Here is a 27,056-nt window from a genome sequence, read left to right on the forward strand (position 1 = left end):
GGCAACACTGCCCTCGTCACTCTCTGGCAGTTTTTCCCAGAGAGCAACGATGCTGTCTACCCTCTGCTGTGTCACAAAGGCCTGGTGATGCAGGTCCACCAGACTGTTGGCCAGGTTTACTACATGATGGTAACCTAGAACAGCAGCAGGTCCCAGGCTCTCCTGAAAATAAAAGAAAGAAAAATACACTTTTTGACTGAAGCACACAAACATTTAATTGAACACCATTTATTTTGGATTGGTTAGGACTTGTGTTGTACTGTACATGTAAACACAAAGTGAACAGAAAGAACTACAATGTACTTATATCCTCCTCATCCCCAGACAAAGCTTGAGTCTGGGTAGCAACTGGGCCATCAGGCACGGTCTGCTAGGTTGGCCCAGTCGCAGAGGATTTGGCTCGCTACAACCGGGTCCGCAAAGAAGCAGCCAGAGATCGAGGTCCCACTGCTGCGTGATGGAGATGCGGCAGTGGTTCAAGACTCATTGAACCCCACGTCCACATCCTTGAATCCATCGTCCTCCAGCTCTGGAAAGTCCTCATCGCTAAGCCCATCTGGAGCATCTGTATCCCTGCCGACGTCCTAATGCACAGGTACTCCACCCCGATGAGTTCACCTATACAAGTGTGTTGAATACATCCCAGAGGGGAAAAAAGGGCTATGTGTGTGTGTGCGCGCGTGTGTGAATATGAGAGAGCGAGAGAGAGCGAAAGAGAGCGAGAGAGAGCGAGAAAGAGAGAGATTGAGAGGATGTTACATGTATACTTTCCAGGCCTAGTGTAGTCCAGCTGGAGCCTAAGGAGTTGCTCGCTCAGCTGGTTGGCATAGTCCTGCAGCTGGCCGCTGTAGCAGACCTAAGTAGGATCACTTCCCTCCACTGCTGCTGCTACTCAGTCCTCGTTCCACCTCACCAACCGTTCAAGCAGGTATGCCTGAAAGTGCAGGGCACTTGCACTTGTACCTGCAGCAGTCAAGGAAAGGAGGCTTTTAGTAAACAGTGCTGACATGCATACCGAGAGCGAGAGAGAGGGACTTACCAGGTATGAATGGGTTCAGGTGCAGGTGGAACGACTCCAGGGAAGTGGAACCGCGTGCACAGCGATACACGGGCAGGACGACCCCTCCCCTGGTCACCTGCCCCACCCTCCTGTACAGCTGTACACCAAGAGGGTCCTGAATGCAGTGGAGGTGGCGCCTCTGGGTCTGCCACATGTCCTCCATCTTCTTGCGGTCCAGAAGCCTGACACACATTGTATCCGTCACATCCATATAGTCTTCCATCAGCTCCTGGATGAGCAGCTCAGTCTCCTGGGCCCTGCGTGTGCGGCAGAGATGACAGTGCCAAGCCAGCTCCTTGATGGTGGGTCTGCTGAAAGACCCAGCGTCATTCAGGCGGCCTCTGGACTGAGGGGGCCTCCCCGCGCTCCGACTGCTTGGCCTCCTGTAGATGGGCCACATCATCCACGTCCCACTCGAAGACGCAGAAGGAGAGGTAGCCTATGAAGAGGCCGTAAAGCTGGTGACTGTCCATGGTGACACCCACCGCGAACCGTCGCATGAAGTGCCACACGTCCAGCCTGACAACCAGCTGGTCCCACTCGTGGAACATAGGCACACAACACGTCACACATGTGACAATCATGCATATTGTAGAGGTTACTGTTCAGCGGCGTGCGTGCGTGTTGCACCCTAGCTTACCTTCTTTGTGGAGTCCATCTTCAAAATGGCTCCGTAGATGGAGGTAACCCTGGCCTTCGACTGCTCAAGCTGTGACAGCACATCTTGCGCGTATACTGTCAGCAGTCATTTTGGAGTGGGCACCGACACCATCGGGGGCAGCTGGTGGGTGATGGTGCTGGGGTCGGTGCCCAGGGATAGAAACTTCTTGAGCACGAAAAGGTACTCAGAGGACTTGGCCAGCCACTGCTGTCTGTGCCTGACGCACAGATGCCTGTGCAGCGAGGTCACACTGTTCCCCAGAGAGCGACCCCGCATCAGGCAAACGACCCCCTTGTCGCAGGACAGGCTAAAGAATGCCAACACAAAATCACACAGAGGAACCAACAGGTCACACATTAATCCATCACAAAATATCTCTCTCACACACACACACACACACACACACACACACGTATGTCAGAACCACTGGGAACTTCGCCCAATGGACGGGGTTCAGCTGATCCAATATGTCCTGCGACTAGCCCGCCACCTTCTTCTTACAGCAGCGGCACTACAGATTCACAGTGGCCATGAAGTACCAGCCACTGAAATCCAAAACCCTCCGGAAAGTCTTGTACAGCCCACAGGCCGTCAGCTTATGGACCAGCCGACGGCACTCGGGTTGTGCGTAAAGCAGCTTGAATGCCGACATGCGGTACGGCATCCACAGGAACAGTCTGCTGTGAAAGAAGGCGTTGAACAAAGACGGAGGTTGCATGTAAACCAGCCAGGGTCCGGGAGGCGACCACCACAGACGTAGATTCTTGGTCAGCACTGGCCTCCCAGACTGCTCTCTGTTGAAGAGCACCCAGCTCACCCACTGATGCTGCTCTCTGGGCAGCATCTGCTTCCAGCCCTCAGGCAGAAGCACCTTAAACGAACAAACAGATGCATCGTATATATGTGCTTGGTGTTTTCCTCAACCTACCACAAAAACACCAGAGGCGGGGTGGTGCTGCTCACCTCAGCAGTGGGCATTGGCTGCATTTGCGAAGTCTGCTTTTCCGGTTCAGCCATCTGCAGGGAGCGCTGGGGTGGTGCAGGGACCTCTGGAGTCGAGGACAAGAGAGCTGGAACAACACACATTAATGAGCTTAGAAAAGGGCAAAAGATGTCACTTGACATCACAGCATGGGTGCACATGAACCTGCAGGGACGACTAACACAGCCAAGAAGCTGAAAGTATCTAATGCTACTGAAGACTGAGCTGCTCCCAACCCACCACTCTATGACAACAGCAGTGTAAAGCAAATCTATATCATTATGTTTAGCTATGGTAATGAAATAAGCAGATGGAATGAAGATGATACACTTTATATTTAGCTGACACTTTTATCCAAAGCAACTTACAATTATTAATGAGCACAACTGAGGGCTAAGATCCTTGCTCAAAGGCTCAACAGTGGGCCTTGAACCAGCAACTTTCCAATTACAAGTCAAATACCTTAACCACTGAGGTACCAGTGCCCTGCTTTAGCCAGCAAATATGAAGAGCACCACAGAATGAATTAATAACCGTGCAGGTCATTCTAACACCACCATCTCACATCACCTACCTGACCACTTCCAAGTCCTTCCCATTATAGCTGCATTACAATGTATCACAACAAAACATGTTACAGTCAGGACAAACAACAAGACAGACCTTCAATTTTATACTTGTGTAGTTCACTCAGTCCATTCAGCAGCACAGCTCACCTTCAGCATCCAGTTCCATGGACACAGCCAGCAGCTTGGCGTAGGAAGGCTCCTGTGCGCGCCTGGCTTTGGAACTCCGATGGCTGAAGACGCCTGCGTACAGACACAAGGAGCAACTTCAGACACAAGAAAGGGATCACATTCAAAGGCATTCAATGAATCAGTCGTCCACACGCACACACGCACCTGCTTTTTTGCAGTGCCTCCATCTTGCTCTCAGGCCTAACCTTCTGCCGCCAGATCCACAGGACGTAACTGGATTAACAAAACGCCGCGTGTAACTGCAAAACCTTCCATGTTCCAATGCTGTTCTGTTCGTCATGCATGAATTCAACATCTACCTCCTCTTCTAACTGTCCTTATCCTCATACAGGTCCCTATACGAGACGCTCTGATGTTCCCCGAAGCCGACGAGACGTTGGTCCTCCCACCCAGGAGAGGAGGACCTGTCCCTGTTTGATGGACCGCCAACACCATGACGGCATATCCCACTTCGTGGCTCAGCAGCCATTTAAATGTTTCACCCCGGTACTGGACCGTGCTCTCGCTCAGCACTGGCCGGGCGTTCTCGGGATCGCCCACGCTCGCCACCACGCGGTCCTTGGCCTCCTCCGTCATCCTCTGGGCGCTCCAAACCCAAGACGGGGTCGGCCGACGCTTGTAGGCGTTGGACAGCTCCACGGTCTCGGGCGAAGGCTGGAGGGTGGGCTCGCTAAAGGTCTCTCGCCTGAATGCGGGCTTGTCATCCATTCTGTCCAAAATGAAACAAGAGAGGAAAAGACACAAGCGTCGTGCACACGCACGCGCGTCTGCGGAGACAAAAGACGACGCGCACACGTAAAACTTTGACAGGCTACTTACTTGAATCACTAGTGAATACCCAAACTGTAGAAAGAAGAACACACACATCAGTGTCACATATAGAATATCACCAAAACGGTCGCGTTTTGCTTAGTGAACACTTCTAAGGAACGCAGTACACCGCTGCGCGTCTGCAATACATTAAATACATAGAATACAGCATTATAGTCAATCTCGAGTTGTAAAGCACCACTCCAGACGCGCATGCAAGCTATCTGGGTCCATTTAATCAGTCATTTTAATGTCATCTAGTCAGACACTGTATTTCGGACATAAACGACCTAGCTCGGTCGGTCGGTTCTAGCTGCTAATTAAATCTCACTTTTACAGTACATTCTTGACGTACGTAGACGTAGAGAATAAAAGCCATGTAAAGAACAAGAGCGTAAAAGTTACAGAGAAAACGAATCGAAGGGCTAAACTTCAAACAATAGGCGAACCCGGCGTTACTTACCGCACGCCGTGAGAACTGACAGCAGTGTTGTGACAGCTACGAGACGGCAACCGTATAGCAACGAGAGAGCCAATGAAAAATCGAGAGTCACATTGGAACAGGCCAATGGCGCTCTGCTGACTTTGGAAAATAATTTGTAACAGACCAATGAGAGGACGCAAGCCTTTTAGAACCACTTGGAACAATTTGGAACAACATTGGAACAAAAGATTGTATGTCATGCACGCAATAGGCATTTAATCTCCCTACCAATTTGTAAAAGGTGTGGAAAGCAACGTTCACATGGAACATTTGTTGGTGGCATGCATTTTGCGTAGCGCATGCCAGTAAACCAGAGGAACATTCTCTATATACACTTTCTATATAGTAATGTCACTGTAGCTATCCTAATTATAACTCTGCTGTCTCTCACTAGCCGATCAATAAATATGTTCTGTCTCTAACCTCAAATATAGCGAATAATCATCACTAAACGCATTGTCAGTCGTGATGTCACTATATCTCTCAAAATCTCTCTCTTCTCACAAAAAACTTCCACAACAAGACTCTCAATTTTTCGTGACGTTTACGGTTCAGACTGATGTATGATCAGGTTTATTTCAGACACCGTCAATTAAACGTAGAAGCTGCCGGTCTTCATGCCACCTGTCGAAACAGGTGAAACGCAACAGAACACCCTTCACCTTTCGGAGCAATGTTTCGAAACATTGCGCTTAAGAAATTCAACACAAGAGTCGAAACATCCGTACCAAAGGTATCATTACTACTGTGAAGTAGTGTTGATTAAAACAGGAATAAATATTAATCGGAATTCTACTGTTGTGTATTTGTGGAAACTGAAAATTGTAGTGGGCTTGGAAAAAGCCATCATTTTTACAAATTATTTTATATTTGTATGTGTAACAGGCATGGTACAGACTAAACTAAAAAATAAACAATGAGCTCTTTTAGAAGAATGGAACTGTAGTGTTATAAACGGTGTTTCTCTCTTTACTACGCTCAGTTTTAGTATTTTAACCATTTTATAGTATATGTAAAAACAGCTTACGAAACCTTCCTCTTTTGCACTTTTTAGACGTCTCCTTAATGATTCGCTTCTGAAAAGCGTCAGTTTTCAGCGTTTCCGAACTTTTTCTCTTGAACGCAATTTCGCGGGCGAACGATGGGAAAAAAATTTTATTTTACTGAGAATTCATCGAAAGAACATCATGCTACACAGAATCAAGCGAATAACAAATTCGCAATAGTACAGCGATAGTAATGGCCGCTTTCCACGTGTAGGGTGGGCTGAGTGCTTTCAATGTTCATTTGACACTGTGGGACAAGCCTACAAGTGAAAGACAATACGCTTACATTATTCACTTTATCGCTGACTCACAGGTTAAGGGAAAAAAGTCTATAAAGTAAATTCCGCTTTCAATAATTTGATGGCTACCTACGAAATTCTGAGTGGCGTTTGCCATGAGACTTTTTTTTCTAAAAGTTTAACTATTTTAAAATCCCAATCCCTACAGCATGATTACACCATTTTCTATCATTCTGGATTCTTTTGGTTGGGGCTAATACCTTAATATGTGAATATGATGGAAGTTTCACATGTTTCCTTTGCTCCCTGATTCAGGTTTTAAAAAATAATAATTATATGTTTTAACTCATTTCTACGCATGTGTAGAGGAGTGGCGTTTGGCACCGGTTATTTATCAGTGCTTAGATCAGCTCTGTGCAGGTGGCATTAAAGCTGAATCTACACTGAGCGCTTCCTCTCGCTGAAATCAGTCTCCTGTATGCTGGTGACTTTCTCACCACACTCTCCTCAGTCACACGCCTCTAGAGACGGGAGGTGGAGTTCTATTCATCCGCCCTGACGTTCTTTTGATATATATGGAGAAATTTTTAAAAATACTTTTTTGATTTGTCACTGAAGATGTTTGATGATTATACTTCTCTGTCTAATAAGGTAATAGTGATTGTGATTGGTGGCTGTTAGAAACTCTCTCTCTCTCTCTCTCTCTCTCTCTCTCTCTCTCTCTCTCTCTCTCTCTCTCTCTCTCTTTATAGGGGGCTAGGGGGACCCAGTTTCTTCAGTCTCTCTGTGGTAGTGGAGTTAAAGGTTGCCTGCTGAGTTTAACAAAGAGTGTGTGCAGGGCAGAGGAAGATGGACAGCTGTCTGACTTTAATTCTTCTGATGTCCACAGTCACACTCACTACTGCTGGTAAGTCCTCATGTCAAAAACACATTTGAGCACATAATCATCATCATATTATTATTATTATTATTATTCGTATTATTATTATTATTAATAATAATAATGTGTTTGCTTATATCTTAACACTATTGTAATTTAGTTATTCCTTGACTTTTTTACATCTGTAGCTACACATAAAAGAAGGGACAGAATAAACAGGCAGGCATACATAGCCATACATAACTCATGTGCAGTTAATATGGTCTTTTTATCTCTCTTTTCCTCTATCTCTGTCTCTGTCTCTCTTTTTCTATCTCCATCTGGTATCTTCTATTTGGTATGCAGACAGTGTGAGACTGGTGGATGGTGGTCGCTCCTGTGCTGGGAGAGTGGAGATTTTTTATAGACGACAGTGGGGAACAGTGTGTGATACTCGCTGGGATATGAAAAAAGCTGCAGTGGTATGTAGAGAGCTGGGCTGTGGGGAGGCTGTAGATGTACTGGGTAATGCTCACTTTGGACCAGGATCAGGACCAATCTGGATGGATCCAAGGATGTGTACTGGATCAGAGCCTACATTGGAAACATGTGGAGCTTCTAAAATTTTGAGACAACTTGAATGTAATCATGATAAAGATGCTGGAATGATCTGCTCAGGTAAACCGTACTAATTCTCATTCTGAAATGTAATTAATTTTTTCAGTGGTCCACTTTAAAACTTTGTTTAATTGTAACATTTTAAACATCACACTTCCTAAAATCTTTTTGCCAACTATCTTATTTATTTATTTATCTATCAAAAAAACAAATGCTAAATGATGAAAAAAGTCTTTAGAAGAAACAATATTAGATGAAATGGAGATACAAAATTACTGATGCAAATGGAGTCAAACTTTGTTTGGGAATTATATTAGGCCAGGGAACTATCTAATCTTTTCTTGTGTTAATCTCTTTCAAAGTTTACTATTATCTGATAGTGAACAATAACATTCAATAAAATACAGAAGAATGTATCATGCAACATTATATTTATATAATATGTATATTGTGTTATTACTATAGTATTATTTTTTGGTCACAATAGGGAACAAAATAACTATTAAAAGACTATGTTGATGTTATAATATTTGCAATCTGATGTATTTGTCCATTTCTGTAGTATGTGTATAATACACTATACAGTAATTATGCTAGGTTAGAGTATATACATTTAGAGTCTATTTAAAAAAACACAAAGGTGTATAATTAATAATATAAAGTAGTTTATTATATGTGCAAAGTACATAACAATCCACAATTTGGAATGACCTGAAGATTCCATATAACTGGTAAAGGAGTTTGTTTCCATATATAGTGTTGTAGTATATGAAACCATAAATTAATTGTCTTGGTCTTAGGGTAGGAGGACTCAGATTTGTAAGCTTCACATTTTCACTCGACCATCAGCAAATATGACCATAACAAGTAAATGATGTTCATAACTGTCACTGTGGTATAGTATTTTGAAAGATGTAGCATTTCCACAGACAATTGCTTCCAAATTTACAGTTTTAACAGACTAAGACAATCTGCCTTCTCAAAGTATAACAGGTGGTTTCATTTCATGTAACTTAAGTGATAGTGTTCGTATTTGCTTGCTGGTGCGTGGTTATGTGTCCTCAACAAACATAGATGGCAGCTTTGTAAAATTATTATTATTATTATTATTATTATTATTATTATTATTATTATTAGTAGTAGTAGTAGTAATAGTAGTAGTAGTAGTAGTAGTAGTAGTAGTGGTGTTGGTGGTGTTGGTAGTAGTAATATAGCTGCATAATTTTATTATGTATTTCATATATTTGTAGGTTTTATGTATTATCATTATTATTATATCTATGATGATATTGCTCAATCTTCCATTTTATCAAAACACGTGGAATTTTACGTAACAGAACACATGTAATTGATCCTTTCCATAACAGCTTGATTTTTTTCTGTTCATTCATTCATATTACTCCTGTTTTCATTTAATAATACACATGAGTATATGAACCTCTTTGTTTGGTTTAAACTTAGCTGACCTAAATTGAGTTGACTTTAGGTTCTGACTTCTGAATAACTTTTATAAAAGTACAGTAGGGACAGAAATGTCTTAATTATATCGTTTGCCTACATAAGTTTCAATACAGTTGGGCTGAAAATATCATATTTGACTATTTATAGATTATATATTATTTAATGTCACACACAACATACAATATATTATATACACAAATTTAATATTTAGTATATTTGAAGTATATCTAATGCATTTTTACAACATGCAAAAATATCGAAGTGGTCAATTTCAACAGTTCCAATGGAGGATGAAATTTAAAAAAATTAATCTAAATCAATCAATAAACACAACCATACATAAATAAGTTAATAAATGGGCACCATAAAAGCAATGTATTTATCGATTTATGGATTTCTTTCTTCAATATGGTAAACCAACATAGTAGAGAAAGCAATGTGTTCGATTACTCTTGTCTTGTTTTGAATCACATTGGCAGATTAAATATTTCACACCAGAAGTTTTGCGGCAAGGCGAGAAAGACGTCACAGCTTGTCACAACGTTTGCTATTTAATGCCAGCTTTTATCCCCGATGTATGTATGCAGATTTCTATGCCGTGGCGATTCTAACGTCTATTGGGGCCCTATGCAAAAATTCATAGAGGCCCCTCCAACCAGTGTTCATCGCCATTATCTTATAAATAATCTGACACCAACAAGAAATAGCAAAATGTTAACTTTTTATTTCAAAAGTTAACAGTACTATTATTTTCAGAATATAAATATAAATAACAACATTTTAATGAAAGTATATAGTCTTCATTATATTAAAACCATGACAGATATGGGAAATACAATAAAATACACAAACCTCACTGCACATATAGCACAATAATGTATAACAAACAATACACCTCAGTAATTCAGAGAACACTATTACAAGCTTCTTTCCGTCTAAAGTTCATAAATTAGCATTCATAGCTTGACATTTAGCTCAGTTAGACACAGATTTCATCAGTTAACTAGTGAAAAAATTATGTTCAAATGATCTAATTCCCCCCTCCAAATCACTCCATTACCTATGCTCTGTAAAACTACAGGTAAAACATTACCTACTCTAGAAATTGCAGAGACCGTGTTTATTTCAGTAACAATGCCCAAGAACAAGTTGACTGGTTATGAAGTGTTAATACTATAACTACTAGCTTCTACGTTCTGACAGCCTGATAGGCTAGCTACACTACTGAGTCAACTAGCTGTCAACTACTGACTCTGACTCATGTCATGGAAAACTGAGCTGGACACACTAAGATGCTTTGCAAGCTAGGTTAGCTAATATTAAATGTCAAGGTAAACAAATGAAATAATGTAATTCTAGTGGATGTTATTCAAGTGTGACTCTCCCTCATTTAAGGCTAGACTTGCAGGAATTAGTTATTAATAATTATATTTAATTAGTATTATCTGCCCCACTCACTAGTAATGCTTTTTCTCCTCATCCTCTTTTTTCTTCTTTCTCTTTTCACTGCCAGAAGGATAACTCCTCTTAATTTTTGTTGACTGACTTGTGTTGGTGACAACCTGTTGTCATTATTAAACAAATCTTGAACAATACTTGCAACAGGAGGGAGTGGAGTCAGACAGGGCTCGCTTAGGGAACTGAGGTCACAAACTGTCATTGCAAACTTTGCACATTGCCATTGATGTAATATAAAGTTTGTCAGTTTACAGAATTTAATGATTTTTGCTACAATTTCTCAGCTGTTTTAAGCTGTTACAATATTATGGAACAATTCACAAATGTATTTGGTTTGTGGAGGTTTAGAAACCCATTGGTATACCAGTCTGTTGTCTGTGGAATAGGATTACTATCATGCATGCTCTGCAGTGAGACTCCTCTCAAAGGGTTGGAACCAGCTGAGGGAGAGAGAGAAACAAAACAAAACAACCAAAAAAGAATAAATGAAAAAGAAAGTCATGAAGAAAAGGAATAAAAACATAGTTAAAATGAATCAAAAGTTAACATGGTTTTGTGAAATCTGTTTTAGCATTTCTTAGTCATTACATTAAGTTACATTTGTCTCTATTCCTTGTACTAATATTTTAGGAGTGAGGCTGGTCGGTGGTCCTCGCTGCTCTGGGAGGGTAGAGGTGCTTCGTGGGAAAACCTGGGCCACAGTGTGTGATGCTGACTTTGACCAGCAGGATGCAGAGGTTGTGTGTAGAGAGATGGGCTGTGGGCCTCCTGTGGAGATGCTGGGAGCAGCTGCTTTTGGCAGAGGGGAGGGCCAGGTGTGGGCAAAGGAGCTTCAGTGTAGAGGCAACGAATCTGATATTTACTCTTGTCCGACATCTTCATTCAAAGACAGTTGCTCTCATGATAACGATGTGGGTCTGTTGTGTGCTGGTAAGAAATACATTTATTTTAAGTAATTACATATTTCCACATCTCCCTTTGCTTATGTACTACACTTTCACATTTAGAATAGACTGTCTTCACTCTATTCATTCTGTCTCCCACAGACAGTGTGAGACTGGTGGATGGTAGTACTCACTGTGCTGGGAGAGTAGAAGTTCTTCACAGAGGACAGTGGGGATCCGTGTGCGATGATGACTGGGATATGAGAGATGCTGCAGTGGTGTGTAGAGAGCTGGGCTGTGGGGAGGCTGTAGATGTACTGGGTAATTCTCACTTTGGACCAGGATCAGGACCAATCTGGATGGATGATATAGACTGTAGTGGATCAGAGTCTACACTGAAGAACTGTAGATCCGCAGGTTGGGGTAAACATGACTGTAATCAAACTAAAAATGCTGGAGTTATCTGCTCAGGTAAACTACAATACATCTGCATATGATATCTGTACTGATTGTAATTCACAACCTAATATAGACTTAGTCACTATGGCTCTACATTCAAATGTCTTTGGCAAATTTGTGTGTTTTTCTAGGTATTATATTTCTTAAACCTTTCTCACTATTTGTGTTTGTCATGTCTTGTATGTTGGCAGTATTTTGTACATAAAGGTTTTTACTGATATTTTATGACATTAAAGAAAACCATATGAGCCATGCATTAATTAGAGCATTACCTTAATATTAATCTATTTAAGCATTACTTGGTCATCACAATAAGTTATATGTGTCTCTATTCCCCATAATAATATTTTAGGAGTTAGGCTGGCTGGTGGTCCTCGCTGCACTGGGAGAGTGGAGGTACTTCATGGGAAGACCTGGGCCACTGTGTGTCATTCTGACTTTGACCAGAAGGATGCAGAGGTTGTGTGTAGAGAGCTGGGCTGTGGGCCTCCTATGGAGGTGCTGGGAACAGCTTCTTTTGGCAGAGGGGAGGGCCAGGTGTGGGCAGAGGAGCTTCAGTGTACAGGCAACGAATCTCAGTTTCACCTCTGTCCCTCATCATCTACACTTAAACACAACTGCTTTCATGAGCATGGCGTGACACTAGTGTGTGGGGGTAAGATTTGGAGTAATTCATATATAAACATGTAATTCTCAAACTGTAATTATAAGTTATGTAAGATTTTAACATTTTTTTGTTTCGCTTGCACAACTGTCTCTTTTTCTGATTTGTTTCCATACCTCTCTGCCTCTTTCTTTCTTCCTAATTTTCATTTTGAACAGACAGTGTAAGGCTGATGGATGGTGGTGGTCACTGTTCTGGGAGAGTGGAGGTTCTTCATAGAGGACAGTGGGGAACAGTGTGTGATGATGACTGGGATATGAGAGATGCTGCAGTGGTGTGTAGAGAGCTGGGCTGTGGGGAGGCTGTAGATGTACTGGGTAGCTCTCACTTTGGACCAGGATCAGGACCAATCTGGATGGATGATGTGGACTGTACTGGATCAGAGTCTACACTGAAGAACTGTACATCAGCAGGTTGGGGTAAACATGACTGTAATCAAACCAAAAATGCTGGAGTCATCTGCTCAGGTAAGATGCTCTAAATTTCAATATAAAACTCAAATGCTAGAGTTTACTACTCAACATTTATTAATTTCCTTGCCTTTGTCATTTATGAATCTAAAAATATAATGCATATTATTGTGTTGTTCCCACCTCCATCTCAAGATTTTCCATGACTTTTAAGGGTTGAGACTTTAATTGTCCAGCAAATACATTCACATTTCAACATGTGAATAATAATAATTTGGAAGCACTGAATTTTCTTTGTTCTTTTAAGATAACACTTTAGGGGTCAGATTAGTTGGTGGTCCTCGCTGTTCTGGGAGAGTAGAGGTGCTTCATGGGAAGATCTGGGCAACAGTGTGTATTGAAGACTTTGACCAGCAGGATGCAGAGGTTGTGTGTAGAGAGATGGGCTGTGGGCTTCCTGTGGAGGTGCTGGGAGCAGCTGCTTTTGGCAGAGGGGAGGGCCAGGTGTGGACAGAGGAGCTTCAGTGTAGAGGCAACGAATCCCAGATTCTCCTCTGTACAAAATCATCTACTCTCAAACATGACTGCTCACATGACAATGATGTGGGACTGGTGTGTGCTGGTAAGAAATGCATGCATTCACAGTTAATCTTGTATTTTTCTGACACTAATCATGTATGTTATTTACAATTTAAACCCATTGTTATATGTATATTTTTTTCTATATATGAATTATATATCATTTTAGCATTTTCTCTTTGTAATGGTGATGCTGAAGCTGGGGAAGTGTTATGATTAATTTGCAGATTTTTTGCTGCGGAAATAGTTAAAGAACACAGAGCAACAATAAGTGGAGTCTTAACAAGCATAGAGGCAGAAAACCAGGGAATTATTCTATATCAGGCAGCAATGCCAAAACACAAATGGCTAAGATCACAAACCAATAAAAAAGGAGGGTCAGAAACAAAAAGAGCCAAATGCATCAGATAAACAGTACAGAAATGCAGACAGAGAAAAGTGGCAAGACTTCACAATAAAACAAGCGAGTTTAAATAATACATTTAAAGAGTTCCAAACAGTTCTTAGTGTGCAGAGTTACGAACTATGGAAACCAGTCAGTATTCTGGAGCAGATGTGCTCTGGTGGTGGAAGTGGGAAGTGTCTAAGGCCTCCATCTGGTGGCCTGTGTGTAACAACAGTGACTTACATGACAATTACGCATACCCCCCTCCCTCCCAACTTAATCACTCTCTCTCTCTCTCTCTCTCTCTCTCTCTCTCTCTCTCTCTCTCTCTCTCTCTCTCTCTCACTCTTGCTCTTGCTCTCTCTCTCCCTGACAAACAGACATGGTGAGGCTAGCGAATGGCAGCAGGCCTTGTACTGGGAGAGTGGAGATTCTTCATCAAGGACAGTGGCGAACAGTTTGTGATAAAGGCTGGGATATGAGAGATGCTGCAGTGGTGTGTAGAGAGCTGGGCTGTGGGGAGGCTGTAGATGCAGTGGGTAAAGCTCACTTTGGACCAGGATCAGGACCAATCTGGATGAATGAAGTGGCCTGTAGTGGATCAGAGTCTATGCTGAAGAACTGTGGTTCAATTGGAAGGGTTAGTGACTGTCATCATGCAGGAGTTATCTGCTCAGGTAAATAATACTAATCTTTAGAATGGATATATTTACCTCGACTGGCATTTCTGCATATTTGCTAGCTTTCAGACTTTGTTATACCAGTTATGACATTACAAATTTTGTGCATTTCAGTTGTATATTTGTTTAATAAAAGGAAAGCATGGCATCATTATCATTAGAAGCTTCTATGGACATGATCCTATGAATGTGACATGCTATGATAGATCAGTTGTTAACAATTCTGGTGGAGTTCCTTTTTCAGATAAAACAGCTGTGCTTTCTTTCTTCAGCATTTGTAAAGGAAATTAAAATATCCCTTGTCACTTATTAGACCACCCACAAAACCTATTTTCTAATAATATATTTATTATTTGCTGCCATTAAAGAAGAACCATGCATGAACTAGATAGATAGATAGATAGATAGATAGATAGATAGATAGATAGATAGATAGATAGATAGATAGATAGATAGATAGATAGATAGATAGATAGATAGATAGATAGATAGATAGATAGATAGATCACTTTATTAATGCCAGGGGGAAATTGACATATTGCAGTAGGTCAAGGTACAAAAAAGGCAACAGTGCAAAAAAGCAGATAAAACCAAAACAAATTACAATATATAAAAATAAGAAATGTAATAAGAACTAAGATACAAAGATATAGTATGTATGTCTTTTGCAAAGTGTAAAAATAGTGAGGTGTCCGCTCATTCCGCTCATTCACTGTTTACCGTCTAACAGGCAAAGTGACAGTGCAATACAAACATTCACTGAGGTGTGTATATATGATTGTGCAGTGAATGCAGAAGAGAATGACAACAGAGTGGATATTAATAATAAGCACGATTATCTAATGCTCAATACCACTCAGTAGTGTCCCGACACAAAGAAGGATTGTACAGTGTGCTCGCAATTGGAACGAATGATCTCCTGTACCGCTACTTACTACAGCAGAGCAGAATGAGTCTGTGACTAAAAGATAATAAGATAGCACTCATGGCAACAGACTGGTAGAACATTATCAGCATATTGATGCACACATTAAAGGAACTGAGCGTACTCAAAAAGTAAAGTCTACTCATTGCCTTCCTGTACACAGCTTCTGATGACACCAAGGTATTTGTACGTTACCACCTGCTCAACATCCTGATCCTTGATGGTAAAAGGACTGGTCATTGTCCTCCTCCTCTTGAAATCTGCCACCATTTCCTTGGTCTTGTCCACATTGAGGAGCAGATGGTTCCTCTCACACCACTCTACAAAACTGTTAACCGCATTTCTGTATTCTCCCTCCTTGATACATCCAACCACCGCAGAATCATCAGAAAACTTCTGAAGATGGCATAGGTCAGACCGGTACTGGAAGTCAGTCGTGTACAGGGTGAATAAGAAAGGTGAGAGCTCAGTTCCCTGTGGTGCTCCAATGTAACTGACCAAGACTTCAGATCGGCTTGCTCCCAGCTGCACGTAATGGGGTCTGTCAGACAGGTAGTCCTTGACCCAGGTGATCATGGACATGTCCACCTGCATTCTCTCCATCTTCTCCCCCAATCTGAGAGGTTGGTTGGTGTTGCATGCGTTTGAGAAATCAAAAAAGGTGATTCTTACAGTGGAATTGTTCTGATCCAGATGTGCATGTCCCTTCTGCAGTAGGTAGATAACAGCATCAACCACACCTACCTGCTGCTGGTAAGCAAACTGCAGAGGGTCCAGGAAAGGGCTGACTATAGGTCTAAGATATGACAGCACTAGTCTTTCGAGGACCTTCATGACATGAGATGTGAGCACCACCAGTCTGTAGTCATTCAAGGAAGAGGTAGTGGACTTCGTTGAAACAGAAACTAGGTAGGAGGTTTTCCACCGCATTGGTGGTCCACTGTTTAAGGCTCAGGTTATAGATCTGCTGAAGGATCCCACACAACTGGGTTGCACAAACCTTCAGTACCCTTGGGTTGATTCCATCCAGCCCTGCAGCTTTGTGGACTCTAAGCTTTTCCAGCTGTCTTTTCACCTGGCTGGTTGTTACTACTGGGTGGGGGAGTTGTGAAAGTTGCGACTCAACAGATAATGACTGTAGGGTGAGAGGGGGTGGGTACTGATGTTTAAGAGGTGTTGATGTTGAGGAAGTGGGGGAGATGCCTCTGCAGGTGTGGACGGAGGGTGTTGTGCTGAACCAGTTAAAAAACACATTCAACTCATTGGCCTTGTCTTGACTGCCCCCAGCAGTCTGTTGCCTTATTTTGAAGCCAGTGATCTGATTCATGCCTGTCCACACCTCCTTTGCATTCTGCTGAAGCTTCATCTCCAGCTTCCTTCTATAGCCTTCCTTGTTCTCCCGGATTCTCGCCTTAAGCTCTTTCTGCACTCCCTTCAATAGTTCCTTGTCCTTAAGTCTGAAAGGCTGTTTTTTCCTATTAAGAAGTTCCTTCAGGTTTTTGGTGACCCATGGCTTGTTGTTAGGAAAACAACGTACCCACCTGACAGGAACAATGAAGTCAGTGCAAAAGTTGATATAGTCGCTGATACAGTCTGTGATACTGTGATAATGTCCTTGCCAGTTTGTAGTCTCAAAGCAAACCTGCAGAGCCTTCTCTGCCTCTGGTGACCACCTCTTTATTGACTTATTTGCCACAGGTTGTTTTAAGACAACAGGCCAGTATGTGGGTGACAACAGAACCAGGTTATGGTCTGATATAGTCTAGTGAAATATTCTAAAAAATCAATAATGTAAGTAGTTTCTCTGTTACTAGAATGTGTTCCATGGTCTCTATTCCCCATACTAATATTTTAGGAGTGAGGCTGGTTGGTGGTCCTCGCTGCTCTGGGAGAGTGGAGGTACTGCATGGGAAGACCTGGACCACAGTGTGTGATGCTGACTTTGACCAGAAGGATGCAGAAGTTGTGTGTAGAGAGCTGGGCTGTGGGCCTCCTGTGGAGGTGCTAGGAGCAGCTGCTTTTCGCAGAGGGGAGGGCCAGGTGTGGACAGAGAAGCTTCAGTGTCGAGGCAATGAATCGGATATTTTATCCTGTCCAACATCATCTGCAGTCAAACATGACTGTTCTCATGACAGTGATGTGGGACTGGTGTGTGCTGGTAAGAATTCTGTTTTTAAAAACTGATTTCACATTTTACATAAAACACATTTTCTGTGTTAAAAACCCATTGTACATGATGATCTGTCTATCTCTCTTTGTTACTCTATCATGTTCTTGTTCTTGGCCATACAGGAAGTGTGAGGCTGGTGGATGGTGGAAGTCGATGTGCTGGGAGAGTGGAGGTTCTTCATAGAGGACAGTGGGGAACAGTGTGTGCTTTTGGTATAAGTAGAATAGCTGCAGTAGTGGTGTGTAGAGAGCTGGGCTGTGGAGAGTTATTGAGTATTAACGCAGGTTACATACCAGGGTCAGGACCAATTTGGATGAGTCATGTGGACTGCAGTGGAACTGAGTCTACAGTGAAACACTGTGGATCATTGGGCTGGGGTGAACATAGCTGTCTTCATTATTATGATGCTGAATTATTTTGCTCAGGTATGTTTAAATCAGTGTGTTTATTCAATCAGTCTATTTTCTATTAATCTATTTTAGAATGATTTGTATAAACATCTGAGAAATATCATATTTGTGATTAATTCTAGACCCATCACCCACAGAACATAGATGAGATGATTCCGATTTTAAATTTCATAGTATGTTTTAAGTAACTGAATGATTATAGACCATTTATTCTTATATGTGTTGTCCATGGTATTAATGATTTTACTTTACACACAGGTCACAAAATGCCCAGACTTACACATGGTCCTCACCTGTGTTCTGGGAGAGTAGAGGTGCTTCATGGGAATACCTTGGCCACAGTGTGTGATGCTAACTTTGACCAACAGGATGCAGAGGTTGTTTGTAGAGAGCTAGGATGTGGGCGTCCTATGAAGGTGCTGGGAGCAGCTGCTTTTGGCAGAGGGGAGGGTCAGGTGTGGACAGAGGAACTTCAGTGTAGAGGCAACGAATCTGAGGTTTCTCTCTGTCCAACATCTTCAGTCAAACAGAACTGCTCCCATTACAATGATGTGGGACTAATATGTTCAGGTTAAGTATTTGCCATTTTTCTGCCAGAAATATATTGTAACTATGAGATAGTAAGTTAAGCTTTGTTCTTGTCATTTTAGAGATCTGTAATCAGTTCTATGTTTTACAGGTCACACAGCAGTACGTCTGTTGAATGGCTGGGACTCCTGTTCAGGTCGAGTGGAGCTCCTGTACCTCAGTGACTGGGGCTCAGTTTGTGGGGCTAGCTGGGATATGAAAGCTGCCAGTGTCCTCTGTGGACAGCTGAAGTGTGGGAGTGCTGTGGCTTTGTTGGCGGCGGACTGGTTTGGGGAGGGGAGCGGCCGCACCTGGGCTGATATTTTTGATTGTCATGGGAATGAGACACACCTGTCAGAATGTCCCATCTCATCATGGAGTCGAGCAGCATGCTCTCATAAACAGGCTGCTGGAGTCATCTGCAGTGGTGAGCTCTTCCACTCATGTTCACCACATTAGTGAAATTAGTGATGTTTTGCATGCTAAAATAAGCTTATTAATTTACATGTTTAATTATATTCCCATTCAGGTTCATCTCAGGCCTTTCATGAGGGGCAAGTGCGGTTGTCTGGAGGGAGGGAGTGTGAGGGGCAGGTTGAGGTTTACTTTATCCAGGACTGGAGGAGAGTTCTCCTGGACTCCTGGAGTGTATCTGAAGCCTCTGTGGTGTGCAGACAGCTGGGCTGTGGCTCTGTACTGAACTTCTCCAGCTCCTCTCCATCCAGTCCTGATCAACACAGCCACGTGTGTGAGGGGTTTCAATTGTTCTGGGAGTGAAGCTCATCTGGGGAACTGCAGCACTGCAAACCTCCTCAACCTCTCCTGCAGCTCCATGGAACAGCTATCAATCACCTGCTCTGGTAAGTGTTACATTAACCTAAAAACTGGTAATTGTTAACAAAATTAATAACATGCTTGCCTATTCTACTCTAAAATCTACACCAGTTGTGTGAGGATTCATGACCTTTGTCACATTAACAAAAATAATAACCTCATGTGCTTATTTTGGTGGAACAATTCTATGTAAATCAAAACCAGAGTTTAAACTGTCTGAACTGTTCTGGACAATTAAGGTGTGACTGTGTGTGTATACACACTTTGTGTGTGTGTGTTTCAGCCCACTCCTCCATCAGGCTGGTTGGATCTGGGGGAGACTGTGCAGGAAGGCTGGAGGTTTTCCTCAGTGGATCGTGGGGGACAGTGTGTGATGACTCATGGGATATTGAGGATGCCCAGGTGGTGTGCAGGCAGCTGCAGTGTGGAGTGGCCCTCAGTGCCCATGTACCAGCCTGGTTTGGTCCTGGAACCGGGCCCATATGGCTGAATGAGGTGCAGTGTGAGGGGAACGAGACGTCCCTGTGGAACTGCAGGTATCAGTCTGGAGGAAAGCATGACTGCAGACACAAGGAGGATGTAGGCGTCGTGTGCTCAGGTGGAGTATGCTGACTGCAGCTGTTCTTGAATTTGATTTGCTTGTCTTTTCTTCTTTAAAGTGTATAGTGATAACATAAAATGTAACACAGTTGCACAGTTCAAAGGCAAGTGTCAAATGTAAAAGTCTATGACATTAAGCATACAAGAATGATATCTAATAATTCTGACAGAAGATAACCCAAAACTGCACCAAAGCAGTGTCATATTTAATAATGCTCATTTTAATTTGCTTTTAGCTATTTAAGTTTTATGTTAAGAAAGCTAAGTTTCATATGGGTTTAAAGAAACATAAAAAAAACAGTAATTAAGACACTGATGGCAACTGTGCATTTATACTTTGGGTAGAGTGAGCTCTTGTAGAACGGTCTAAGAATCATAAAGATTAACAAAACAGTGGTCTGCATATTTTCTCTCACCAGAGTTTAAAGAGATCAGACTCACTGAGGGGTGTAAAGGGAATCTGGAAGTGTTCTACAATGGGACCTGGGGGAATGTGTGTGTGAATGAGATGAATGAAGAAACAGCAAGTTTGATCTGTCAAGAGCTGAACTGTGGGAAAACAGGCAGGGAGTCTGGGGCCAGAGCAAGAGTGGAATCATCTCCTAACTGGCTGGATCAGGTGAAATGTAGGAAACATGATTCCACTCTATGGCACTGCCCATCTGACCCCTGGGGGCACAATAAGTGTGATAATGACAAGGAGGTGGCTCACATTACCTGTTCAGGTAGGCAGATTCTCCCTGCATGTAAAGATTCTTGCAGATATCAAGTAGCTGAGAAGTTAATCATTAAATGCTCATGAGCGTTAAATCTGCAATCATAATTTCTTACCATACTCACAGAAGAGCAGAAACATTTACAAAAACATGTGAAATGCTCTTCATTTCCCCATCAAAGCCAGTGCTCAGGTAAGGATGCATTAATTAATGAGAGCATTAAATCAAAATTCTTCCAATATCTTACCCATCATTGCAAATTTTAATGGATTATTCAACATCAATACTTCACACAGTCAAAGTTGTCACGAAATGTGGTATCTGCTGAACCCAGACAGTTATGTTACTGCCCTAACTGTCCTGTGCAGTATTTTCTCCTCATGTCATATGTCTGTGGTATAGTTCCGCTGCCTCTCAGGCTGAGTGGACCAGAGGGAAGCTGCTCTGGGAGGCTGGAGGTTTATCATAATGCTGCGTGGGGCTCCATCTGTGATGATCAGTGGGACATCAGGGATGCTGAGGTGGTCTGCCGACAGCTGGGCTGTGGGAAGGCACTGAGTGCTAATGGGAGTGCTGCCTTTGGTGCTGGTGAAGGGGCGATCTGGTTGAACAGAGTGGAGTGTAGAGGGGATGAAATTCACCTGTGGGACTGCAGTTATTCACTGAAGAACCACACTGACTGCTCCCACAAAGAGGATGCTGGCATCATTTGTGCAGGTTAGAGGAGACCTCAGACAGGGTTTTGGATTCAATAAATAACTCCTTTGACAAATTCAGTAGCTGAAAAATAGAAATTGTGCTTGCAATGTTTTGATGTTTTTGTTTTTTTTTAGTTTGTAGGCTAATTACACCTTGTTATGTATCTCTGGGTGTTGTACCTGGTGATGAGGGATACACCTGTGCAGCACATCATCAATTATTAATGTTGCTGTAAGCAAGGACTCTCATTGGGTGGACGTTGTCACTGAGCCCTCTGTCCTCACATCTCATCCTTGCATCTCTTTGTCACATCCCCAGAGGGAGGAGTTAAGTCATGAGGAAGAGGTGCAAAGAAGTGAGAACAGTTAAAGAAATGAGAAGAACCTAGTAATGAAGTTCTTCCCTCCTAACTAATGTATAGCCCTGAAAATACATGTCCTTATACATTGAAGTAGCATTAGTATACAGTCAAATCTGAATAAAAAGTGAGCAAATATAAATGTCATCTGCAGCTTCATTATTCATGAATTGCTTTTTGGCTTACCAGAACTGCCAAACTCACAATTAAATATTGACATTTGGTCCGTGACAATGAACACCAGTGACAATGATAAATGTTTTTAATAACCTGAGAAATGCTGGATTTTGCAGGTAAATCGTTGTCAACATCAATAACAACAATAATATCAAAAATGTCTAGAAAGAAATGTAAATTAAATGATATAACAGACATATACTTGCTAGGGTCAGTTAGAGAATAAAGCTAATTATGGCTTTGATTTTGTATGTTTGTGTGAGTTCTGTGTCCACCTAACTGATTTGGTTCTCTATTTCTAGACATCTCCCTGACCCCTGTGATTACAAGCAAAGTAACCACCAACTCCATCTCAGGTCCTCTTTTCATTCCTCTGCCTCTTTTTTTTAAATGTTCAAATGAAAAATACTGTTTATACACGTTCTCCTTTGCAATTTCCTGTCCAGTTGGTAAATCTGAGATGACAACCAGTCGACCTCTACCTCAACCAGTTACCTCTTCAGTGGTCCTGCTGGTACTGGGAGTGCTGCTCTTCCTGGCCTTGGTGCTTCTCTCTGGGCTGGTTTACCAGAACAGAGTGCTCAGGAGAGGTAGGGAACATTCACATATAATCTATGGTTTCCGACATTTTACACCATTAATTTGCTGAAGCCATGTTTCCTCATGTCTTCACACCCAGTGCTCTATAAGAGGAGGCATAAGACTTTGCCTGAAGTAATCTATGAGGAGATTGACCACAGAATCACCAGTGGAAAAACTCCCATCTCTGTTCAAAAGGGTGAGTAATATGGAGGGTAATATTGCAGGCAATCCTAGTGTGTATGACACAGAGATAAAAGAAAAAGACAGAGTGAGAGAAAAATGAGAGCTTGTGTGTTATATTTGTTATTTTGAAGCTGTGTGACTGTATCGCACTCTTTTCATACCTTATGACATTTCACATCTTGCTGCTCACTGCATTAAGAGGTCTGAGCAGTATCATAATAAATGTCTGCTTGTAAGGCAAGGCATATTTTAATATGTAGTACCTTTCATGCACAATAGGAATTCAAAGTACTTTGCTCAAATGTATAGAAACATTGAGTGGAAAAAAGTTTTAAATAAAGGCTGAGATGTCACCTCAGAAAGGGCTTTAAAAAATAGGAGTAGATTTAAAGTAAAGTAAAATTACACATTAAAAGATAAAGATACAAGAACATTGTCAATCTAAACAATGATTGCTGTTAATGGCCAAATGTAATCTCCTGTCTTTTCTTTGTTCAATTTGGTGCCTTTCCAGTTGTTTATCTCTAGGCACTTTTTTACATGCTGAATATGTAAAAGTGATGTAAAGTAATATATTTAAAGAATTATCTTCTAAACTTGGAGACACACAGAATTAAGGACATAGCTCAGCCCCTTTGTTTTCCAGTCAGTAGGAGGGGCAGAACTGCACATATGCATTTCTGTTGCTCCATTCCCTGCTCTCTGTAAGGTGGTCTCAATCCCAGGTTAGCTGGGTGATATCAACAGCCTACTGGGTGAGCAACCACGCTCTAACAATGGTGGGCCCGTTTGCCGAACAGTTAGAGCCTGGGTCAGGTAAAACAAAAGAAAAAACTAAACACCACGCTGAGCGTGGAAAAAAGGGAGAATAAAGGACGCCAGGGGAAGGAATGGCAACCCCCGATGCACTGGGGAAAACTCAACTAAAACTTCCCAAACAAAACCACAAAACAGGAGGAACTTGAACGGCTAAGGGAAGCATCCGGAGAAAGACAGACTTGAGAGGGAAAACTGGAGAGGGGAGGGGACGTGTGAAAACACGGACACCCTCACAGCACAGAAGTGAGGTGTAGTACGAGAGCTCAGACCTCAATACCTTAAGTTACCGGCTAGGAGCTTAGCTCAGAACTTTGGCAAAGACCCAGCACTGAATGACTGGTTCACTGGGCTTATATAAGGTCTAGCCCAACTGTTGGGTGTTAAGCCTGATTAGTGGTGTGGTTGACTCAAGGCCTCCCTCTGGTGGCTGGAAGGGGCCTCAGCCTGGTGCCAACCCTTACACTCTCTGTCTCTTACTACTTCTACCTGTTCTGCATATGCTTTCTCTCTCCTTCTCTTCTCACTCTTGTTCCCTGCTCTCTCATTTGTCATGTATTAAATGTAAATTACTTTTTCACATGTTACATTTAAGAATTTACATTTCATTTTAATACTATTTTCACATGTTCTCATCAAATAATCTTATGAAATGTTTCCTTTGAGAGAGAAAACTACATGTGAATTGTGATTTTGTTTTTGCATCACCAGTTCATGCTAATTAAATAACACAAATTTGCAAAATGAATAGTTTACTGCTTATATTTCTCATTTTAAGCTTGTTATCTAGTTAGCAGTGCCCCCTTGTTAACTTAACAAGTGCCTTCATTTTAATGGTTCAATATGTGTTTTTTGGTAAGTGAAATGGTTATATGTGAGTACATTTTAAATGATCATTACCTTGTCTTCTGACTTGCTTTTAAATACTGGCATCACTATTATTATTAGCTGCTCAAGTGTTTGGAAAGATGCTGGGTCATTATGGGACCTGTAGTCCCTGTAGTGAATTTATATGGTATAGTTCTACTCAACAAGGTTAAAATATAAAGCATTATGGATTTTACCAGTGATTATAGTGGGGCATGGAAACATTTCAGTGGGGCACATGCTCCATTAAATTGGGTCTAGTGACACCCCTGGATTATTGTATTTGTATTGTATGGAAACATTGCAGTCAACTGGACAAATATTCTGTTGTTCTCACAGCTCATTATTATCCCTGAAGGAAGATGCTCGTGATTTCCTGTTTCAAGCATGTTTCATGATTGCTCTGTTCTCTTCTGATAGAATATATCGATTCAGAGGCTCAGCATTCTGGTTATGAAGATGTTGGTAAAGAGCTTCTCTCAGGTAAGGGTGGGATTACATCTCACAAAGAAATATTAGAATTGATAGAAATCATAGTGTTCTTTAATAATGTTACACTTCCAATCAATGCTGTTTTGTTGTAAACATACAACTTTTTAAAAACTCTTTAGTCAGTGTGCTGTGGGTGCCAGTTGTGGTACCTTGTAGAGTTTTGGTGACTGTTCTCATAGACAATTCTCTTTGGATGCAACATGTATCTTAATATAATTTACAAGAAATGCACTTTTCTTTCGGTTTCAGCAAAATCTGTCAGTGAAGAAAAGACTGAGTATTATGATGATGCTGTCACCAGTAGTGGTCTGTCATTTAAATTTGTTTAATTCCTCACTTCATTAAAATGAAAGAGATGATGATGACTGAAATTACTCCATCAGCTCATTTTATTTGATTTAGGTGATCTAGGGACAGAAAATCCACAGGATAATTACAATGACATCACACATGGACAGACACCTGATACTGTAGCAAGTATGCTTGACTAAAACCCCCTTGCTTCTGGAAAATGTAGTTCTACTAATAATTTCATTACTCACACTACTGCCCAAATAGGTAACTAATTTGCTGTCAATTTGCGACACTGATACAAGGCAAAGCTGCACAAGGTTGAAGTTGTAACATTGACAGTGATGCATATACTATCAATTATTTTTCTTAAGCTATTTTTGTTAATTTTACATCAATTTGCACTGTAAATTTTAAACACATAAAATAACACTCAATGACACTGATGTCTGATGGCATTTATCTTGTGTTTTGATAGAGGATGTCATGGAGATCTATGATGATGCTGTTACTGTTGGACCAAACTTGCATGTTACAACAGGTTGGTTTCTCTTAAAATGATAAAGGAATTCTCACCACAAGAATCAACACATTATTAATGTCAGACTTGTTGCTCATTGGCATTAAAACTTGTTTACATGTGCTGGTGTAGCTCTCACTCCAGAGTACTATGATGATGTCATCTCCCCTGGACAAGATTCTTTAGGTGGTACAGGTGAGAATACAGTGGCGGTTTAGGTGGAGCCCATTATAATAGGTTTCTATTTCTCTTTACTTGCACATTCCAGCTGCACTGCTTATTAATAATGAGAGACTGGCCTTTCCGTATCATTTGACACATGATGTATTGTAGTGTAATGATAATGTGTGCTGTGAGAATACGGACCAATCTAAAACATTATAGACATGTGATCTGTGTGCTTTGAAGAATCACCAAATCTAAAAAGCATCAATAATGTATGTTTAAAAAAAGATTTGACTATTATATTATGTTTTTATTATATCAACACTGTTTTGTTATGTTGCAAGGCACCCTGTATTTGGAACATACAGAAATATTAATTTGCAAAACTAAATTGGTATATTTACTCTTGTTCTTTTACTTGCAGACTATGATAACCTGTAAGACACAGAGGAAAGGCTTCAGTCAGAGAAAACCTCATGAATGAGAGTGCTTTTGCTCAGGAAATGACATTTGACCTCTTGAAACTCAAAGTGTTTAGATCACAAATGGTTCAATGTCTTGCTTTACCCTTTTGCCAGAACACATTTTTGAAAATGCTTTTAAACATAAAAGCATCATAGAAATACAATATTAAGCCTTTTTATACACATATTGCATGCATGATGTTGAATTTGGTAGCTTGAAATGGCTGATGTATGTTATTTGTTGCAAGGGCTCGTTTATCAGTATTCAGTGCATGTGCTCCCTGGGAATCAAACCCATGACCATGGTGATATTAGCACCATGTTCATAAGATTATTATGGGTTTACACGGTTTTATACACAGTTAGCCAGAATTTAGATTCTGTTTTGTCCTGTATAAAGATGCAAACCTTACTCTGTATAGGCCTACAACAAAGTCATCAGTGTTAAAAGATGGGTTCACTACTGAATCCTATAAATATGCACAATAGATACCTTGACCTGCCTTGACAACAGCCTTGTGAGTAAAAGCTTTGGAATTAATAAAAGGTTATTACACAATTACGAATGGCTTTCATTTCTGTGCGTTTTGTCTTGTGCTCATAAAGAACTCACATATTGTACAAGCTAAAAGTAGAATGTCTATGATTAAAACAACTAATGTTCCATTTAATGTCTTTTTTTATTACTGGCCTCCCCATAAAGACAGTGTGACGATTGGTCTC

General features: G+C 41.4%; 2 protein-coding genes across 4 annotated transcripts; one reads left to right on the plus strand and one right to left on the minus strand.

Annotated features, from left to right (window-relative positions):
• Positions 1-1,542: 1,542 nt before the first annotated feature.
• On the minus strand, positions 1,543-3,935 carry LOC118241650. Of its 3 annotated transcripts, XR_004776269.1 has the most exons (7): positions 3,761-3,935; positions 3,606-3,674; positions 3,420-3,512; positions 3,278-3,307; positions 2,685-2,791; positions 1,701-2,028; positions 1,543-1,599 (listed from the first exon to the last, which is right to left on the minus strand). XR_004776269.1 is itself a non-coding variant. In XM_035527971.1 (6 exons), exons 1-6 carry the CDS (start codon positions 3,894-3,896, stop codon positions 1,906-1,908), a joined length of 558 nt encoding a protein of 185 aa, XP_035383864.1. In that variant the 5' UTR covers positions 3,897-3,935; the 3' UTR covers positions 1,680-1,905. The 3 variants fall into 3 exon arrangements, 2 of the variants coding, with proteins under 2 accessions (XP_035383864.1, XP_035383863.1); XM_035527971.1 differs by lacking the exon at positions 1,543-1,599 and having other exon boundaries at positions 1,680-2,028; XM_035527970.1 differs by lacking the exon at positions 1,543-1,599 and having other exon boundaries at positions 1,986-2,592.
• LOC113569448 (deleted in malignant brain tumors 1 protein-like) lies at positions 3,895-26,379 on the plus strand. Its single transcript, XM_035528165.1, is given in 29 exon segments — positions 3,895-4,079; positions 6,552-6,574; positions 7,266-7,400; positions 7,557-7,577; positions 11,067-11,391; positions 11,427-11,791; positions 12,132-12,260; positions 12,345-12,434; positions 12,602-12,910; positions 13,161-13,475; positions 14,198-14,494; positions 15,586-15,645; positions 17,715-17,795; positions 18,345-18,490; positions 19,099-19,235; positions 19,398-19,429; positions 19,687-20,001; positions 20,423-20,728; positions 20,846-20,911; positions 21,122-21,436; positions 22,256-22,309; positions 22,400-22,543; positions 22,633-22,731; positions 24,822-24,884; positions 25,143-25,199; positions 25,296-25,370; positions 25,663-25,725; positions 25,837-25,899; positions 26,294-26,379. Coding segments are annotated over 29 exon segments (4,287 nt in total). The 3' UTR covers positions 26,311-26,379.
• The last annotated feature ends 677 nt before the right edge of the window (positions 26,380-27,056 follow it).

The sequence above is a fragment of the Electrophorus electricus genome, chromosome 7 (genome assembly GCF_013358815.1).
Source record: "Electrophorus electricus isolate fEleEle1 chromosome 7, fEleEle1.pri, whole genome shotgun sequence".
NCBI lineage: Eukaryota > Metazoa > Chordata > Actinopteri > Gymnotiformes > Gymnotidae > Electrophorus > Electrophorus electricus.

What these genes read in the sequence shown, in the direction of transcription:
- LOC118241650 (XM_035527970.1), bottom strand. Translation starts at nt 3,896, where the DNA reads ATGGTGTTGGCGGTCCATCAAACAGGGACAGGTCCTCCTCTCCTGGGT. An exon ending in AAGGACTTGGAAGTGGTCAG is followed by an intron (nt 2,792 to 3,277) that starts GTAGGTGATGTG and finishes GTGTTGTTCCAG; the next exon opens with CTCTCTTGTCCTCGACTCCA. An exon ending in AGCCAATGCCCACTGCTGAG is followed by an intron (nt 2,593 to 2,684) that starts GTGAGCAGCACC and finishes TGTTCGTTTAAG; the next exon opens with GTGCTTCTGCCTGAGGGCTG.